This window comes from Mandrillus leucophaeus, unplaced genomic scaffold (genome assembly GCF_000951045.1).
Source record: "Mandrillus leucophaeus isolate KB7577 unplaced genomic scaffold, Mleu.le_1.0 Scaffold829, whole genome shotgun sequence".
In the NCBI taxonomy this organism is placed as follows: domain Eukaryota; kingdom Metazoa; phylum Chordata; class Mammalia; order Primates; family Cercopithecidae; genus Mandrillus; species Mandrillus leucophaeus.
Window position 1 is genome coordinate 1,270,545 of NW_012109019.1, and position 21,654 is coordinate 1,292,198.

Here is a 21,654-nt window from a genome sequence, read left to right on the forward strand (position 1 = left end):
GGGGGGGTGTTCGCCGTTAGGAGTCCTTGGTCAGAATTATGATAGGAGGAATTCCTACTTGTGGTCCATTTTGTCTAGTATGAGATGACAATGTTATAAGCGTTATTCAGTTGCTTTAGAATTTATACAGGTTTATATGTAATTCCTTAACAGAAATTAAGGCTTTCATTTAAAAACAAATGTGTATTTACATACAGCTCTTCAGGGAAATAAAAATGATAGCCTCACAATTTTTAATTTCAATGATATTGCATTTTCCTCCTCAATATAAAATCTTTTCTGATATGTTTTGTTTTTTTTGATCAGCCAAGGAAAAAAGAAAAGTTACTGAAGCCTCAAGTGATGATCCACAGCCAGGGTTTGACCTGGTAAGAAAGGAATCATTAACCAGTTTGGAATCTTTCCAAACAGTGGAGTGCTTGCGGTCTTTGGGTAAGGAAGGTATAGTAGAAGGTATTAAAAGAAGAATTCGAAATAAAAAACTGAAAAGCTTAGAAAACCCACCTCTCAAAATAACCGAAAATGAGGCTACACAAAATATTAAGGTTGAATTCCAAGATGAACTGTACAAGAATACTCTAAAATATTCTTGTAACATCTTGTCACCTGAAGTAGAAAATAATTCCGTTTTTAAATTACGTGGTTGCAGTTGTTTTCCCCATTCCAAGGATTGTAATGATGAAAACAACCTGCCATATGAGCCTGATGGTGGATGTATGCATGTAGCAGAAAATTTCTCAAAGAAAGAAAACTTTAGAAGTCTTGCAGAAAAGAGTGACACAAATAATATTCCTCAACTCTTACAAACTGAAGAAAATGTAATGGGAGTAAATAAGTTACTACCAGAAGAGAGTGATTTATACCAAAGTAAAATCAATGGCTTGCTTCCCTGCCTTCAACATGAAAAAAATAAATATTCAATAGAGGAGAGCAGTGTTGGGCGAAAACCCAGGAAAAGGATGAAGTTGTCTGAAAAAGCGGATGAAACAGTTACTCAGATGAACTTCTCTAATGAGTATAACAAGTCTGAGTTGATGTTGCAAGAAAATCAAATGATTGCTGATGGTAAAGAAGTAGAGACTAAAAGTCCTTTAAATGTTTTGAGAAAAGTAAGCCATAATACAGTCTCTTTGATGGATCATTTATTAAGTGTCCCAGAAATGGTAGAAAAAGAAACAAGTTCTGAACATCATGTAAATGCTGTGTTTCAGAAAACCATCGAACCACTTTTGAAAGAAGAAACAGAGAATGCTTCAGAGCCCTTAGGATATGAAAACATGGCGCTGAAAGAGGATTTTAAATCGAAAAGCTTCATAGGGAAATCACCTGAGTACCATATTGAAAGGAGATCTTCACGGGAAGATTTAAGAAGTGACTCTGAAGAACTGAAGTTAAGCTGTCAGAGAACAATACCTATGACTGGTAAAAGAACTTGGCCCTATTATTCATGTGCTAGAATATCTGCCTGGTGTTGGAAAAAGGCTTCCTTGCCAGAATCAAGTTACTTTCTTCCTGGGTCTCAGAAAAGTTGTAAGAAAGTTGATGTCCCTAAACACCAAATAAACAAGACCCACTTAACCGACTCCAAATTATTATTACAAAGTTCCTTAACAGAAACAAACACTGAATCTTCAAGTAAAGAAAAATTAGATTCTAATTTGAATTGTTTGTTTTCAGTTTCTGCAGTAGAACATACTTTAATGGTTATAAAGGAACCTATAATCAAGGATGATAAAAAGATAAAATCAGAGGAACTGAGCAGAAGTGGGTCAGAGGTAATTTCTAACACTACTGAAGATACTCAATTAACCAGTGATACTCAAAGCTTAACAGGAAATAAAAAAAGAGATAGAGGAAATTTAACAAAACTTAATTTGACAGCAGCTTCCAAAGATGGTCAGGAAGCAAATAACTCTACAGGCAAAACTATTCATCGAAAAGCATGTATTGCTAAACAAACATTTGTAGTTCCAGACTTGGTTAAAATATTGAACACAGGACGACTGACTAATTTTAAAATTCCTTTACTTAAGAATAAAACAAAAAAAAGAAAAGAAGTAAATGCCAAGTCATCAGAGAGAGAAGCTTACAGTCCTCTAGAACTTCTGGACAATTTATCTGGAGCAGATACAAGACACAATAGGAGTAAAGAAAATGTCTCCATGACGATGTTAGGCCCTCAAACTTTGAGCATACAAAATAATGTAACTCCAGTGCAAGCTAGTTCTGACTCATTCTACAATAAGAATTCCTGTAGTATTTCTCCAAGCTTTACAAAGCATGGTAACAGTAGCAAACTATCTAGTCACTTCTCTGAACCAGGCAATATTGTTTCTAATAAAGAAGTTGCTTCTCTCACAGTTGAAAATAATGCTTTTTCTTGTGATCCTGGGTATGTAGAGAAAAGTCCTTCCTTCTGCTGTAATAAACAGGAAACATTCCGACCAGTTTCCAGTGAAGTTAGGGGTAGAAAAATAACTAAGAATTTTTCAGAAGTAGGATTTCCAGATATTCTTAAAGCATATGAAGATGACGTCCTCTTAATTGATGTAATTCAAGATGACCCAGACCTCTTTGGAGTCTCCAATGAAGGGGAACTCTCATTTACTTCAGAGGTCCCCAGGATAAGCCAGGAGCCCAATGTTCCTGGAGAGTACCAATCAACAGACTCCAAGTATGTGGAAACTCCAGTAAAAAAAGAACCAAGTGATGACTTAAGGTATGCATGTTCAAGTATGCCTTTTAGTGCAGATTGTTGGGGGTTAGAAAAGCAGTCTCTACTCTTAGGTTTCACTAATGTATTCAGTGATATTGAAGCTCCATTATTTTTTAACCCAGTTATTTATTAAATGTAATATACCATTATTACTGCTGATACCTGGAAATGTCATTATGATAAAACTTAGAGTCAAAATAATGAATTATGTGTATCTTGGAAGATAGAAAAGATTAGCTCATCAGAATTTATGGTTCATAGAGTGGCCTTTTTTTTGTTTGTTTGTTTTTTGTTTTTTCGGAGTCTCGCTCTGTCACCCAGGCTGGAGTGCAGTGGCGCAATCTCGGCTCACTGCAAGCTCCGCCTCCCAGGTTCATGCCATTCTCCTGCCTCAGCCTCCCGAGTAGCTGGGACTACAGGTGCCCTCCAGCACGCCCGGCTGATTTGTGTGTGTGTGTGTGTGTGTGTGTGTGTGTGTGTTTAATAGACACGGGGATTTCACCATGTTAGCCAGGATGGTCTTGATCTCCTGGCCTTGTGATCCACCCACCTCAGCCTCCCAAAGTGCTGGGATTACAGGCATGAGCCACCGCAACCCGCCCATAGAGTGGCTTTTTAAATGATGGAGATTGCTTCTTTCAAAAGTCAATTTAAGTTTGTTTTCAGATGTTCTTTAATTATTATAAATATGCAGATAAACTTTTATTTCAGCCAGGTTACTTATTAATATCAGTGCTATCTATTTTATTCCATTTTCTATAGCCTCCTTATTCGATAAAAAGTTTATTTTTCAGGGGACAGAGAAGCCTTGGAAATTTTTGTTTGAAGTAATTAGGGTTTGAAAGTAGAGTCAAAAGTTAAACTAATTTTCAGAGATAAACAGTATAGAATTTCTTCATGGTTTTACTTTTAAGGCAGTGGTTATAAATGATGATTTTTCCCTCAAATAGGACTAGTTTGCCCAATGCAACTTTGAATAGGGCCAAGTAGTAACGTTCATGCTCAGGAACTTAATCTGTTCTGCTTGGCCCCAAATTGATTTAATAGTATGTCATATTTTACTTAATTTTATAATTCCTGAAGCTGTTGTTTATATAATACCTGAATATCATAGTATTTTGTGAACAGACTAAAAGAAAAATGAAAACACTTTTCATTAAGATTCAGTGGTGCATGACTTAAGTTTCTTTGCCATTTATTTTCTGTTACCTTTGTGGTATCATACTCTTCTTGATGGTCTTATTGTTACAAGAACTTGAAACTTATCACCAAATATAATGCTCTCTGTGTGCCAAATGGAAAACCAAGAGTTTTATTGATTTTTTTAATCATGTAATGAGGTAGCATGGTAATCTGTCTGTTTTGAAGATGGAAAAAAATGAAGATAAATTTGTCACTTGCCCAAGATCACACTCCTGGTAACAGAATCTGGATTTGAACCTAGGCCTATCTTACTCTAAACCTAGTGATTAAGAGCTTCGTCTCTGTAGTCTGACTTTGATTTTTGAATCTTCTTGTTACCACATAACAACTATGTGACCTTTTAGGCAAATTATTTCATCTTTCTGTAAAAAGGGAAAGTACTTGCCTCAGGGTTGTGAGGATTAAATTAAATAATGAATAGAGAAGGTTTTGGCATTTTTAACTGTTACACCATACTTCCTTGGAGGAATACAAAGGAAAATCAGAGTAAATTCTGCATTCAAGAGCAAACATCTCTGTTGACTGACAAGATGTTGACAGTGAACTAAGCCAAATTTAGAAAGAGATAAATGTTGTGAATTAAAGTGCAGGACGTTTGTTCTTTATTCTTTTTTTAAAGAATAATGGCTGATTTTAAAACATACATGTTAATTAAAGTAAAAAGTGGTGTTGGGGGGGAAATTCCACCACCCAAGTAACAAATTAATTGCCATTTGTATGCGTCATTCCAGACATTTATCTATACATATAAATAGATATAATACTAGAAAAAATTGGATCATGCCATTTTTTAGTAAAAACATTAAAGATAATTTCATTTACACTTAACCAAAAGAGGCAGAGAAATGAAAGTGGAATGAAATGGATTGCTGAATTAATATACTTCTTTACCACAAGAAATTAGTTTCTTGAAGTTCTCAAGTTAATGAGGAAAATTGTGTAAAAGTTTGAGTTTTAGCTTCACTTATAAAAATTGCTTTCCAACTTTAGACAGCAGTGTTTGCTTTCTTCATATGAAAGATGAACATACTTGTACACACTTTTTCTCCTAATATTGCCTACCCCACTTTTTTGTTTAAAGTTTATTTTGTATTACTAAGCCTTGTGCCATGTGCATTCCTTCAATAATCTGAACTCCAAAGATTCTCACTATTAGTTTTCTATTTAAATTGATTCAGTCCCTACCACCAGTCCTTTTTACTTTCCTCTAATCTTGACTATTTTTTTTTTATTTTCTTGAGAGGGAGTCTTGCTCTGTCGCCCAGGCTGGAGTGCAGTGGCAGATCTCGGCTCAGTGCAACCTGTGGCTCCCAGGTTCAAGCAATTCTCCTGCCTTGGCCTCTTGAGTAGCAGGGATTACAGGCACTTGCCACCACTCCTGGCTAATTTTTTGTGTACTTTTAGTAGATGGGGTTTCACCATGTTGGCCAGGCTGGTCTCCAACTCCTCACCTCAAGTGATCCACCTGCCTCGGCCTCCCAAAGTGCTGGGATTACAGGCGTGAGCCACTGTGCCTGGCCTAATCTTGACTATTTTGATTCATCACTTAGTTGGCTAGATTTCAGAGCAATGAAATATTTTTAAGAAGAGTTCATAATTACTGTGTTCCCTAAAATCTTGGGTGCATGAGAATTATTTGTCTAAGAGCAGGTTGTCTGTGTGTAAAATTCTTAGTTTACGTATTTCCCCCTCACAGCTATGTAGACATTGCTCTCCTGCTTTCTGGCATTATGTGTTGTAGTAAAAAACTCTGAGGCCAAACTAATACTCCCACTGTTCCACTTTAAACTGCCTTTATTGTTTCTTCTTGTTTTCCACCTTGGGAATGGTAATTACATATCAGTTTTTCCTGAGACAAGATTAGCCATTTTGGTTTGCAGTATCAGGTGTTTATTTCAGATAGCTTTTTTGTTACTATCTTTGAACTTCATTTTTCTTCAAAAGCATCAGTTCTACTTTTATTGGCTCTTCTTTGCCTTTTATCTACCTCTAAAGTTTCTGTTTTTAAACAAACTTGAACATTTTCTCAGTATTATTTTAATATTTTTATATTTATTCTGCACTGGAAATACTAGTTTTGTAGTCATCCACAGTGCTAGGATAAACCTTAACAGGGAAAAATGAAGACCTGATAACCAGAGATTCTATCAGTAGTTGCACAGAAACTCATTAATGGTTCTAGAACTAAATGAAACTTAAAATATAATTTCAAATTTCAGCTATGTCCCTTTTACCAGCCAGTTGCTACTTCATATGCTCCCTTTTCTCCCTTCTAAGACACTGAGAGGCTGAAGCCTGCTAGAATGAATTTTTATTTTACAGGAATAAAAGTAGAAGATGAAAGGGCAAGGCCCATATATTGTCAGAAACTCTGGACTGCCCCTTTTGGTAAAACAAGTAGACAAACCTGAGCTGACTTAATCACTGGGGAAAATATTCTCAGACCAGATTGGGGAGAATTTGTAAGGTGTCTAAGTTGTGACAGAATGCTTATTTGTTTTTAGTCTCCACAGTGGGGAAAGTCCATGTTAAAATCTAAAACATTAGAAGCATACTAGAACTCATTCACTAAAACTTGAACTGATGAGCTTGGAAATGTGTAATGGCTGAAATTGGTAAAATGTTTGAAATAGGCTGTGTCATTGGAAATGATCTGAGAATGTCTGTAATAGTCAGTGCTGGACAGTTAATCTGTACTAGAACATAGGATTATTATATGCTGAAATATCAGTTAAATGATACCACACAGTGGATTGTTGAGATTTTAAGTGTCTGCCAAAAATTCAGGGGAATTGCTATATAGGTAGGGAGGAGGGGGGAGGAATGAGGGACTAATGTGTTTTAAACACAAGTATATAAACTGAAGTACTAAGAGTAGTAGGAGTTTAGAAAAGAGAAGAATGAAAGATACCTTGGAAAAGCAAAAATTTGTATTGATCCTTGAAGTTTGGATTTGTTTAGATTGACAAAGGAGAAGAAGAAAAGAAGTTTGGTAGGGAAGGAGGAATAATGAGGAATATGTGGGCAGAAAGGCAAAAGTACATGTAAGCATGATTGTGTACGGAAGGTTAAAGGTTTTCCTGACTCCATCAGGCAGAGGTGGAAATCCCTTATGCATTCCCATAGCACCTTATGCTACCTTAGTTGTGGCATTGATTTCATGGTGGTATAATTTAATCTCTCACTTGCTAAACTGTTGGATTTTGTGAGGGTGGGAAATGTCAATGTCTTACTTTTATTTGCAAGTCCAGTCTCTCATATATTGAGATGGGAAGGAGAATTAAGGTTTCAATTCCTATTTGAAAATATTGCAGGCCATTTCTGAAGTGCTTGAATTAGATTACATGTAAATGGAGACAGTAAATCCTTTCTTTCTTAAGCAAGTAGACACTGAACAATAGTGGGAAATAAGATTTTATAAGTAGGGTGATACTAGATTAAGGAGGTTGGAAAGTTAGGCACAAAAACTTGAATTCTGTATGGAATTGATGTTGGTGATCAGTGGGGATCAGTTATTTACCACCTTCACAACTTGGTCTCAAATCCATAGGCAGCCATTGTAGATTCTGGAGCCAGTAAATAATAAAGTTCTGAGAGATAAATATCTGGTACCAATGCACAGAAAATAAAAGCCTACCACTTTTGCCCAGGCATTTGAGTCTCATTAGACCCATGTCTAGCCTGGATCTATGCTGGGCAAATTATATCCTGTCTCAAGTAACTTACTTTCTCAGAGTCTGACTTAATCCCAGTTCGTTCCCCAAGAGAGGACTTCTAGAGTAGAGTAGTCTTATTACCAATTTTACCATCAAATGACAAAAAAAAAAAAAAAAACAGGTTTCCACCAAAAATAAAGATCTTTTTTCTCTCCCTTATATATTGAGATTCATTGTCTTTTATGAAACTTACTTTTCTTCATTGTCCCATTGCGCTGAATATCTAATGTGCTCTAACTTTACTGCAAAATTTTATTAAATTTTTATAAAAATTAAAGTTTTACTAAATTTTAATCTTAAGAACTGATATTTAATGTCTACCCTGTGCTAGATACATTACTTATTTTATTTAGTGAAACAATTCTGAGGTTGAAACTCACCCTATTTTTATACTTAAATCAAAGTGATTAACTTTCTAAAGGACCCAGCTTGCAAGTATCAGAGCTGACATCTGAACTCAAGGCAACCTGCTCCAAAGTCTGTCCCTGCTCTGCAAAACAGCATGCTGGAAGAGCGGCATTTTGGTTCTTCCTATATATTTAATTCAATTACTCTGCAAACTACTGCAGAACATTATTTTACTTGAGGTCCCTTTCCTCTCATCTCTGCTGCCTCTTTAAAGTAGCAGGTGGAAACTATTAAGAAACACTATTCTGAGTTTTTTTCTTTTCTCTTTCAGGTCACGTAAACTATTCTTTGTCTTTGCTGGAATAAACAGTATTGTACCTGATTGAGCGTTTGTAATATCAGGAGACCTAACAGTACAGTGTGGCATCAGGCTAGGGAACCTCTGCCTTGATTAATTGGATACTATAATATTTCTCTGCTTAGGGCCACTACTACTTGCATAATATGTGCCCCAGTAAATTTGTAGCAGTTCTATCCAGAAACAGAATATGGGTATTTGTAAGTAAATGAATACTGACCACAATTAGCATCTCAAAAGGAGGCAGTGACATTCTGAATTTTTTTTTTTTTCTTTGAGAGAGAGAGAGAGGGTCTTGCTTTGTTGCCCAGGCTGGAGTGCAGTGATGCCATCATGGCTCACTGCAACCTCTACCTGCCAGGCTCAAATGATCCTCACACCTCAGCCTTCCAAGTAGCTGGGGCTACAGGTGCATGCCACCACACCTGGCTAATGTTCTTCTCTTTTTGTAGAGACTAAGTCTCACTGTGTTGCCCAACCTGGTATTGAATTCCTGGACTCAAGCAATCCTCCCACATCAGTCTCCCAAATTGTAGGGATTACAGGTGCGAGCCACTATGCTAAACCCTAAACTTTTTCCTTGGGCAATAATTTTCAGACATTTTCTGATAGTAATTATTCTAAAGCAATCATCTTCCAGCCATTTTGCCAATTATCCTCAATAAAGATCTGTTTTATATTACAATCTGGTACATATTTATAAATATATGAAATTACAGGTTTATGAAAACAATTATTTTCCTTGCTACAACTGATATAGTCTTATATTTCATGTTCGATTTCATTAAAAAATTTCTTGGTTGTGACCCACTAAATAAATTTCATTATCCACATGAAAACTGCTCTGGTAGAGAATAAGCTTGATATAATCTGTATGGCTCTTCAGAGTTGGCTTAAACCTGTTTTACTCTGTCCTCTCCTTTTTACTCAGATCTTCTCTTTGCTTATCTGTATCTCTGTAGCCTCATCCAAATCTCTTTTATCTCCTTTTGTTGTTCTTCCCTTCATTTTTCCCTTTTTCATTTTACCAATTCAGAACTGTAACTACACCAATGCAAAACTGTAAAATATTCGTGTAAATTACAATTTTGCTCACTTTGTGATTTTTTTTCACCTCAGTGAATTTAACTTTTTGTCTCTCAAATTCCAGACAAAAATAAACTGTTTCTTACGAGAGTTTGCATGTGTAATTTTACCTTCCTTGTAAGTTAGCTATTTTCATAGTAAAAAGTTTCCCACATCTATATAGGTTATACTAGCAGTATTATAAATACTATCTTAATACTTGGAAATTAAACTAATATACTTGCTGTACCTATTTATGAATGGAACTTTCGGGATAATTAGAGGCCAAGGAAGCATCCCTCAGTTCTCTATTAAGTCACTTAATTCTGTTCATGTTATTACCTCAATACCTCTCATGGCTGTTCCTTCCTCTCAGTTCTCTCTATGTTCTTATTTTTTTCCTAGATTATTGTAATGAGCTCCTGGTTAATCTTCCTAAACTCTCTTAATATATCTTTTGTCATAGTGATATTCTAAATAGAAATTGATCTGCCAGTAACTGTTGAGAGTGTTTCACTGGCTTTCAGCCACCTGGGGATAGTCTGAATTGCTTGGCATGGCTTTTTAAGGCTCTTTGTGGATCGGTATCCACTCCCTCTTTGGCAACTATGGTATTGGAGGGAGGAAAGTGGGGTGAAAGGCTAATGAAAGATAAGCATAGCAAGCAGCTCACTGTTTCTACAATGCACCATGTACTTTAGGCCTTTTGCATATGTTTATCTGAAAGTCCCTTTCTTTTCATTCAGTTATCCATCAAATCACATCTGAGATATTATTCCAGGAATTTGTTCCAGTAGTTCTCTTGGCACATATCTCAGTATATTATGTCTGCTTGTATGTGAGCCTCACCTTGTACTGGAATTGCTAGAAAGGGGAGCGGCATCTTCATTTGGGTCTCCTTAGCGTAGAATATGTTAGGTGCTGCATGTGTAGAGAACAACTAGACATATATAAGCCTTGTCCTCACAGTGCTTTTAGGGAGGCAAATAAGCATGTACCATAAAATGATAGGACAAGTGCAAGATGTTAAACACCTCCTTGTGAAAGTGGCTTTTAAAATGATCACTAAAGGATAAGTAGGGATTAGCTAATTGTTGAGGAAAACTGAGACACCAAAATAACATCCCATGGCTTGGTGTTCAAATAGCAAGAAATGAAGCTACAGAATGTGCAAAAACTGTCATGAAGGGCTGTGAGAGTAAAATGACCATAGAATTTACCTTCTGGATTGCAAAGCTTTTGAGGACATGAGGAGCTGTTAATATGCCAGGACAACAGGTGTAAACAGACCTTCCTAGGCAAACTAGAATTTATGGTGAGTGTGAAGTTTATGCTAAGCATATAGGAATTCATGGAAAGGCTTCTAAATAAGAGACATAATTTGATCACATTTACTTTTAAAAATAATTATAGCTCTGGTGTGAAGGATAAACTGACAGGGACCTATTGTAATAAGCTGAAAGAATGTGGTGACTTTACACAGAAGTGGGAGTAATTTGTGGGAGGTTTAAGAAGTGAATATTGATTCATCAGATGGGGGTGAGGCAGAGGGAGATGTTAAGGTTGATACCTGGTTTCTCTTTTATCTCGTTACCATCCATGGCATTACCATACCATCTTTTGCATGGGAGAAGAACATTGCCATCCATCTCCCATGCAAAAGAGCTATATTGGGGAGGTCAGATTTAGACATTTTAAGTTGAAGAGGCCCTTGAGGTACTGAGATGGAAATATTCTAGTAGATAGCTAGATATGAATGTAGAAAGGTCCGGGTTAGAGAAAGATTTGCATTTGTGTATGTTTTCTGTTTGTATTATTTCCCCGTCCTTTAAACTATACTTACTGTTTCTAGGGTTTACGTTGGGAAAAAATACTTTGTTTTCCAAACTTCAAAGAATGGTAAATACAAAATGTTTTGTTTAATTTTCCTCTTTCTTGGCTAGGAAGTAATTCTGAACCAGTGAGCAGTCGCAGTGCTGAAGGATATGCTTATCCACTTGTTAAATGAACAAATGGTGGGATTATGAGTGTTTATTTTGTTCTGTGTACTTTTATATGTTTTAAATTTTTGTCTAAGTGATTAAAAATGGAATAGTGTTTGGCCATTTGTATTTGAGTGGCTCCTATAAATGTAGTTTTCATCTGTTGGGCCTATGATATTGGCTTTAAGGACATCTTATCTCATTTAATCCTCACAATACCTTGTGGTTAGTGGTATTCTCATTTTATGGATATGATTAAACTTAGAGAAGTTAAGTAGTTTTGCCACAGTTTATACAGCAAGTGGCAGAACAGTGTTTGAACCCAGACTCGTCTAACTCTGTTCTACATAATCTTTAGACTCTAAGTTGTCTTTAGGGACTACCAAAAAAAAACTAAGCTGCTTTCAAGCTGTCTTCCTTTGACATTGACCATATGACATACATATACATGCTTAAGAGTAGAAATTGGCCAGGCACGGTGACTCACACCTGTAATCCCAGCACTTTGGGTGGCCAAGGCCAGTTGATCACCTGAAGTCAGGAGTTTGAGACTAGCCTGACCAACATGGCAAAACACCATCTCTACTAAAAATACAAAATTAGCTGGGCATACATGCCTGTAATCCCAGCTCCTCAGGAGACTGAGGCAGTAGAATCACTTGAACTCACGAGGCAGAGGTTGCAGTGAGCCAAGATTGCGCCATTGCACTCCAGCCTGGGCAACAAGAGTGAAACTCCATCTCAAAAAAAAAAAAAAAAAAAAAAAGAGTAAACACTATCTTGTATTGATGTAATACTTTTTTGAGTTTTACATGCTTTGTATATGTTGTCAAGCTCTCAGTAACAAAGTTTGAGTGGCAGCACCCCCTAACAGTTGAGGCATATGTGATTAAAGAGCCAAACAAAGAATCCACACAGGTGCACTGGGTTCTGAGTCTTGTTATAGTAAGTACTCTGCCCTGGAGGACTTGAGCTGATGTTCACCAGAAGCTAAAGTGATTATTATATAATGTTTAGAGATAATGTTTAGATAGTTCTGCTTAGAATCTGTTATAATGTTTAAGCTCTGTTTGCTTTATAGTAGAGAACTTCCTGTACTGGACTGTGGACCGATAAAGCCAGACATCTGTGCTTCCAACTCAGCAGGTAAAAGTTGACATTTTCAGAATATGCAATATTGAACCATCTCTTTATATCTCCATGCAGGCCTAGTCAAGATGAATTCATTAGAACAGGAAACTTTTCATTTTAGGGTCTGTTGACCATATGTTTTATAGTTTGTCAATTTTTCTGTTTTAATTGACTGTTTGGAAGATCAGATTGAGATATTTTCTGTTTGATTATTTAATAAATAACTTTGTTAGGCTTTATCTAACAAAAGATAGGTAACTAACCTCAGCAGTGTTTGTCATCTTATTTTGAAATTGAAATATGTATTTTAGCTTTATCACATTTTAAATCTCAGTTGCTTAAAAAAATTTTATAGTTGGCCGGGGGCGGTGGCTCATGCCTGTAATCCCAGCACTTTGGGAGGCTGAGGCAGGTGGATCACGAGGTCAGGAGATCGAGATCATCCTGGTTAACATGGTGAAACCCCATCTCTACTAAAAGTACAAAAAATTAGCCGAGGTTGGTGGTGGGCACCTGTAGTCCCAGCTACTCAGGAGACTGAGGCAGCAGAATGATGTGAACCCGGGAGGCAGAGCTTGCAGTGAGCCGAGATCGCGCCACTGCACTCCAACCTGGGCAACAGTGCAAAACTCTGTCTCAAAAAAATATATATATAGTTAACAGGTAGTCAGAAGTTTAAATACCTGAATCTTTATTTCACAGGGCATAACTTAGTATGAAAGTTAATTTTACTTTGACTTTCAAATTTTACAAGTATATTTAAAATATATTTTATTTTATAAGTATATTTAAAATAAGTATATTTAAAATTAAAAATTCTTAAGATGATCAAGAAAAATTCTTAAATATCTGTTTCTTTTTATATAATATAATGGAGTTATTTTAATAAAGAGGAATTATTGCATAATTCGCTGAAAACTCTGCTTCTTGTCACATTAGACCTTAAAAGAGCCTCTGAATTCTAAGTCATTTTTTACAACAGCCTTTGAATAACTTAGTTATTTTGTCTTTAAAGTTTCTATAGCTGAATATTATTTCTTTTCAGCAAGTGAAATAAAACATGATCCCAAAGATGCAAACACTTCCTTAGGAGAAGTTGCTAATGAGACCTCTGAAAATGAAACACTGGGAGACTTCAGTGAACAAATAAAAGGTTCAGACTTGGATGAAAAGGTACTAGGGGATCTTTTGCATGTTTTTTATTTCTTGGTCTTAAATAGTGGTAATGCATAAATCCATCTTAACAGTGCTATCGGGTGGCGAGTATAACTCCCTTTATTGAATAAAAGAATCAAGTCGCTCTAGCCATGGGATGTATCCCTTGATATTTGGTGTAAGCATAGTATAAAAAAGATTTTCCTTGCCTGGGAAAATGGGATGTACTGTTTAATTACATACTGTAGTTAGCTTTTTAGTATCTGAAGTTTGCCACAAACCTATGAAAGTCTTTCTAAATAAAATATTACATATTTTTCTGCCTCAGAAAACACTATAATACTGAAAATCGTTTGATCTTCCTTAATTTTCAGGTAGCATAGTACTTGAGGGCCATGCTTCCTAGTATGGGATGATTTCTTTGTTTTGTTTGAGGGAAGGGGGATTATATATTTATCCTTCTAATACCATCGTAGGCTTCAAAGTACTAACCCTTTACAAAATATGAGACTTAGTAATATTTGCTCTTAAGATGTCTGGCCCTCAAATTTGGGAATTAACAAACTTGTTTTCATCTCTCTCTTACATTTTAGGAACACTACAGGGTAAATAAATTGACTTATGGGACATATGCCTGGCCTATTGCTTTTCTGCTCTTGTAAATGGCTGACTGTAAATTTTTAGAAATGCTTCCTTATTGATCTTTTACTTCCCACTACATGTGTATGTGTGTACAAGTATGTATGTATGTACAAGTGCACACATGTATAGTGAGAAATAAAAGATCAATATGCCAGGTGCAGTGACTCAGGCCTGTTATCCCAGCACTTTAGGAGGCTGAGGTGAGAGGACTACTTGAGGCCAGGAATTTGAGACCAGCTTGAGCAACATAGTGAGACCCTGTCTCTACCAAAAAAAATTTTTTTTTTTTTATTAGCCAGGCATGCTGGCATCCACCTCTAGTCACAGCTACTTGGCGGGTTGGAGGTGGGAGGATAACTTGAGCCTGGGAGGTCAAGTCTGCAGTGAGTCACGTTCGGGCCACTGCACTCCAGCCTGGGCAACAAAGCAAGACCTGTCTCAAAGAAGAAAAGGTAGGGACGCGCACACGCGTGTGTGCGTGTGTGTGCATGCGTATCTATTATATACGTGTGTGTGTGTGTGAATGATTCTTTTCCAGAGGACTTTTCTTTTCTTTTCTGTATCACTTGTCAATTTTTAGGTTTACCATAGTAGTAATTACTTTATGATTCTACTGTTGGGCTTCTGATAAAGTACTAGTGTACTTTTTTTAACTTTTTATTTTGAAATAGAGATTCACAGGAAGTTACAAAGGTAGTTCAGAGAGGACCCATGTTGCCTTCACCTAGTTTTCCCCTACATCTTACATTTTAAAGTATAAGAAGCAGGAATTTGATATTGATAAAATATGTTTGTGTAGGTCAGTGTATTTTATCAAATATGCAGATTTATGTGACCACCACTGCAGTCAAAGAGCTATAATAGCACCACAAAGATCTCCCTTATGCTACCTCTTAACAGTCATACCTCTCTCCCTCCACCAATAATTTCTATAGTTTTGGCATTTTAAAATGAAGATTCATAAGAGGTTGGCTAGAGGATTATTAATTGATAATTCTAAAAACAAAACCAGCTTTAGTTTTACTGATTTTTTTTTTCCTATGTTGCTTTTTTGTTTTCAGTTTCACTGAAATCTGCTCTGGTTATTTCCTCCTTCTACTTACTTCGGATTAATTTGTTGTTCTTTTTGTAGCTTCCTAAAGTTGCAGCCAAGGTCATTGATTTATTATTTTCTTAATTATTTTCTAATAGAGATATTTAGTGCTATATATTTATCCATAAATACTGTTTCAGCAGCATCCCACTTTTTGTTGAGATAAATTGTGGATTCACCTGTGTTATAAGAAATAATACATAGATATCTATGTACCCTTTACCTAGTTTCTCCCAATTGTAATATATTGCACAACCACAGTACAATATCACAACCAGAATATTGGCATTAATACAATCAAGATATTACAGACCATTTCCATCACCACATGGATCCCTCATGTTGCCCTTTGATAGCGCACACCTACTTTCTTCTCTCTTTCCTCCATCGCCCATTCCTTAATCCTGGACAACCACATATCTGTTCTGCATTTCTATAATTCGGTCATTTCAAGAATATTGTATAAATGGAATCATACAGTATGTAACCTCTTCAGATTTGCTTCTTTTTTTTTTCCCCACCTGGCATAATCCTGTGGATATTCAACCAAATCATTGTATATATCATTTTTACTGTTTAGTAATACTCCATGGTATGAGTGTACCATAGTTTGTTTAGCTATTTGCTCATTGATGGATATCTAGTTTGGGACTGTTACAGGATAAAGCTGCTATCTATAAATATTCATGTACAGGTTTTTGTGTATCTATGTGTTTTAATTTCTCTGGAATAAATGGGCTGTAACTGCTGAACTATATGGTAGTCGCATGTTAGGTTTTAACTTGGGTGAACTCATCCTCCAGATTACTCCCCTGCGGTTAGACTCAGTTGAAATGTTTGTTCAGTTCTTTGACTCTTAGCTGGGCTCTTTGGAATCCACGTTGCATACATATTGTTCAGAGATCAGCTAGAGATTTGGGTCAAGTTATAAGTAGATTTGGGGACTTTGTCTGTTAGACTTTCTCCCAGATTCCTAGCCTCACTTTCTGATTTTACCCCAAACTCTGTTCTTCTGGTTCTTTGTTAGTAGGGCAAATTGTTGTCCTCCCCAAATGGTTCCAACTAGTGCCTGCCCTTGGGTATACAGCCATAAAAACAAGACAGTTACCCAGTGGCATTCCATCTTTCTGAGTGTAGACTTCCCTCTAGGTTCTGCCTGCTTTTCATATCTCTCCAGGGTTTTCAGGTAGTTTAAAAATATTTTATCCAGAGTTTATGGTTGTTATCTGCAGAAGAGTTACCCCAATAGGAGATTCTCTGCCATTTCTCAAAGTACAACCATTGTGAATTCTTTTGAATTTCATCCAGATGGTAGCGTACTGTTCTTTACCTTGCTTGAGATGTTTTTCCTTTCAATGTATGTAATGATGTCTTGTTTTTATAGTTGTATAATTACCTACTATATGAATATACTCTAACAAGTCCCACTACTGATGGACACTTGGTTTGTTTCCATTTTTTTGCTATTTAAATATTGCTGCATTATGCATCCTTGAGCATAAGGCATTTTGCATATGTGCAAGCATTTTTGGATTAATTCCTAGAAGTGGAGTTGTCAAATTGTCCTTCATAGAGATTGCTTTGATGTATACTTTCAACAACATTGTGTGAGAGTGCCATTTTCTCCCCCACACACTAATTCATTATTAATTTTTTGTCCATCTGCCTATTTTTATAAATGACTTTGTTTTAGTTTTAATATGCATTTCTCTTATGAGTCTAGTTAAACATCTTTAGAAGTCATTTATATTGTTTTCTATGAACTTGCTGTTTATGTCCTGGTATGGTTGGCTGTGGTCCCACCCAAAATCTCATCTTGAATCCACATAATCCCCACAATCCCTGCATGTCAAGGGAGAGACCAGGTGGAGGTAATGGAATCATGGGGGCAGTTCCCCCCTTGCTATTTTGTGATAGTGAGTTCTCATGAAATCTGATGGTTTTATTAGCATTTAGTAGTTCCTCCTGCATTCATTCTCCTTCCTGCCACCTTGTGAAGAAGGTGCCTTGCTTCCTCTTCACCTTGTGTAAGTTTCCTGAGGCCTCCCCAAACCATGCTGAACTGCGAGTCAATTAAAACCTCTTTCCTTTATAAATTACCCAGTCTTGGACAGTTCTTTATAGTAGCATAAAAATGGACTAATACATGCCCACTTGCCCATTTTCTTCCGGATTTGATCTTTTTACTTGTAGGAACATTTCATGATATAAACTTATCTGTTCTTTGTCATATGTGGCTATACCTTTTCCTGGATTTCATTTGTTTTGACTTAGTTTAGGAGCTTTTCACCTTGTAAAAGCCTTTTATTTTTATTTAATCAAATATGTCAGTTTTCTTTCATAATAGGAGTTACAAGTCAGATTTAGAGAAACCCTTCCCCATCTCAACATTTAAAATTTTCTCTCATATTTTCTTTTAGTTTTTTTTGGTGTTATTTATTATGTTTAAATTTTTAATCAAACTAAAATTTATCTTAGGAGAAGGAATATAGAAACAATGTAACTTTTCCTTGTTTTAGCAGATGGCATTTTGTACTCTTTATTCTCTTAACATATGAAAATATTTAAAATATTTATAGTCAAACCTATTGATATCTTACTTCATGGTTTCTACCTTTGGTGTCATGCTTAGGCTTTCCAAATCCTCCAGATTATATACTCATTTATATATTTGATTTGTTTTGCTATTTTATTTTATTTTCTACTTTTAGAATTTATTTTTAATTTAATGAAATCTTTAATGAACCTAAAAGGTATTTTGGCATATGGTGAGTTGGGAGCACACTTATTTTCCATCCAATTAACTAGCCAGTTGTTCTACCATTTATTGAATCATTTCCTCCTAAATTTCAAGTGCCATATTGAATATTTTCAGTTTTATATATAGATCTGTTTCTTTTCTTTTGTTTCATTGATTGCTAGTCCTTACACCAATAGCATACTATCAATTTTTTGAAAAATAGTAAGTAAAATATTAAATGGTAAAATGTTTTTTGGTGGTTCTCTCTCATGTATTTTTTTTAAACAGTGCTTTAAACTCACATTGTAATTTCTTTAATGTATAAATTAATTTGGGGAGAACCAACATCTTTAGTATTCTCATTTAGGAACATGGTAGGTCCTTCAGTTTGTTATGTTTTATGTTTCTCAGTTGATTTTTGTAGTTTTCTAAGATTTCTAGGTTGTCTTCCAAGGCTTTTATAGTTTTGGGTTTTAACATTTAAGTTTTTAACCCATCTTAAGTTGATTTTTGTAGTTTTCTAAGATTTCTAGGTTGTCTTCCAAGGCTTTTATAGTTTTGGGTTTTAACATTTAAGTTTTTAACCCATCTCGAGTCGATTTTTGCATATGGTAAAAGAAGGGTCCAGTTTCAGTCTTCTGCATGTGGCTAGCCAGTTACCCAGCACCATTTATTGAATAGAGAGTCCTCTCCACATTGCTTGTTTTTGTCAGCTTTGTCGAAGGTCAGATGGTTGTAGGTGTGCAGCCTTATTCCTATGCTGTCTATTCAGTTCTATTAGTCCGTGTATCTGTTTTTGTACCAGTACCATGCAGTTTTGGTTATAGTAGCCCTGTAGTATAGTTTGAAGTCAGTAACATGATGCGTCCAGCTTTGTTCTTGTTGCTTAGGATTGCCTTGTCTATTCGCGCTCCTTTTGAGTTTCATATGAATTTTTGCTAGTTCTCTGAAGAATGTCATTGATAGTTTAATAGGAATAACATTGAATCCATAAATTACTTTGGGCAGTATGGCTATTTTAATGATATTGCTCCTTCCTATCCATGATCATGGAAAGTTTTTCCATTAGTTGATGTCCTCTCTGATTTCTTTGAGCAGTGTTTTGTAATTCTCATCATAGAGGTCTTTCACTTTCCTGGTTAGCTGTATTCCTAGGTATTTTATTCTTTTAGTGGATGACTGTTTTTTCAAAAGTTTAGTATTTGAACATGTATAACCTTCTTATGACTGGAAAATCATTATTTCAAAACAGCTACTTGTGAAATGTAAGTATAGTTATATTTAAAACACATTTAAATATTTCTTATGAAAAATAAAGTTTATGTTCACAAATACCGCTTTAAAATAACTCAAAGCTCAAGCTTTTTTTCTGAATAAAAAGAAACTCAACTTAAGTTTTACCTAATGATTTGAAATAGCGACTTGGGTAATTAAAGGTGATATCAAAACCTGGACAAATGTTTTGACTTATATTAATTTTTCTCTTAAGCAGCAGTGGAAATTTTAAAGTCAGGATTCAGTATTTTAAATTATGTAGAATAGAATTGTTTTTAGGGATTGGCCATAAACTAGTTGTTTAATTAACATCGAATACATTATAATAAATCCAGTAAGCCTCATAGCTTAGTGTGTAATACAGAGACATTCACTGGTTCTTATTTAACCATAATCTCTTCACAGCATAGATTTACAGACAAAGTGATTACCAAAGAAGAAAAAGAAAATATTTATGAAGTTCGCAAAAGGTCTGTAACATAATTCTTAATTACATAACTTAAAATAGTCACTCGTCTAATTTGTATCTTGAGTATGTTTTTTGTTCTCTACTGTTTCTATGCTTGGGCTATATGCCATTAGCCATATATAGGTATACTTTAATTAATGTGTCAGATGTACTCAGGTGTAAGGGGTATTGTAAATTACCTTAAAGCTGTCACTAAGTTTTTTGAGTCATTAAAATATTTTTTGAGGAAAGATAAGGAGTAGTGATAAAAAGAAAAAATGATGTATGTTTGACTTTTATGAAGATAAGAGTGGCTGAAATCAGACTCACATTGCAGTTTGCAAGGATCTTACATGGATGCAGTGATTCATACGGAGAGTTATAGCACACTCTCTGGAACATATAAAACCACATTTAGAGTTGGAGGACACCTTAAAGATCATCTGATCCATCCTCCACCACCCTCATTTTGCATTTGACTCACCCAGGTCAAGGTGATGGATATATCTGAGGCCTTTAATGTTAAGGCAGTAATTTTCAAAGTGTGATCCTTGGAGAAGCATCATCATGCATGAACTTGTCAGAAATTGAAATTATTGGGTCCCATCTCAGACCTGCTGAATCAAACTTTGGCGATGGGCCTATCAATCTGTTTTTAACAAGACCACCAGCTGATTTTGATGCATGCTCAAGTTTGAGAACTACTGTGTTAAGGGAAAGGCTAGACAAGAATTAGATTGGTATAGAAGGTTTAGTACGGTTCATGACCATTTGGAGATACTAAAGAAAAAGGAAGATACTAAAGAAAAAGCAACAAGGTTAACTTTTTTTTTCTATTGCAATCATTTTGCTTACAAACTAAGATAGTGTAACTGCAGCCTGCAAAGGTTTATCAACTTGACTCTATCATAGTGATCACCAGTGTGACATTGATTGGTTAAGTCATTACATCACCATGGGCTTCAGTCATCTGATCAAAAATAAAAGATAGATAATCTCTTCCATCTGTAGAAATTCATAATTTCTATTTCTTTGTTTATGTTGCCGCTTTTGTTTTATTTGCGGGGAACATACTGATAATACATATAAGTGACATCCCAAGTTGGGGAGAGAAATGAAGATCTTTTTTTTGTGTGAAAATCTTAAATTCTATCAATGCTACTAAATTTCAACTGTTGTAAGTATGGCTCCCTCTTCTTACTACTTTTACTCTCCTCTGGCCCAGAAAACACAAGCTGAAAAAACTTATTAGAATTATTTTTAAGGTAAACATTATAGTATCTGAATGTTAGTGTAAACCTTTCTCCTAAAAAGTAAATGCATTTGTATTTACTAATCAGCTCTGAAGTACTTCTTTCCCTCCCCTTGCTTAAGTTATTTTTCTAGAGAAGTAGTGTCCAAATTAAATTTTTGTAAAATTGGTTATGTAGGATCTCACATATTAGAATGCAATTAAGCTGTTTAAATCAGTCACCCTGAAACAATAACATTTTTAATACCTTTTCCCCAGAGAAAGCTCTCAAAGACCTTTATAGGCTTATTGTATATACTTTTCTTGAAGAATAATTTATAATTCATTTAATTACATTATCAGTAGAATAATTTAATGACCTCTTCCGGATTAAAACACTAACCTAACTCCTCCTCAGACCTTTTGTTTGGCAAAAATATTTTGCTCTAATCTTAACCACACCACCCCGTTCCTTCCTCTACTCCAACCACTTAAGAAGTGCTGGTTTTCTAGTTAAGAAGGCAGGAACAACCTATTAGAGATGTTAAAGA

At 35.5% G+C, this 21,654-nt stretch overlaps 1 protein-coding gene across 1 annotated transcript in view; it reads left to right on the forward strand.

Annotated features, from left to right (window-relative positions):
• The window catches only part of TOPAZ1 (testis and ovary specific PAZ domain containing 1), a 133,485-nt gene that overhangs the window by 949 nt on the left and 110,882 nt on the right, over positions 1 to 21,654 (forward strand). Inside the window, exons 2-5 of the mRNA XM_011968091.1 lie at positions 307 to 2,719; positions 12,473 to 12,534; positions 13,565 to 13,692; positions 19,830 to 19,894. Coding sequence (XP_011823481.1) covers positions 307 to 2,719; positions 12,473 to 12,534; positions 13,565 to 13,692; positions 19,830 to 19,894 — 2,668 coding nt within the window. The remainder of the gene's footprint in view (positions 1 to 306; positions 2,720 to 12,472; positions 12,535 to 13,564; positions 13,693 to 19,829; positions 19,895 to 21,654) is intronic.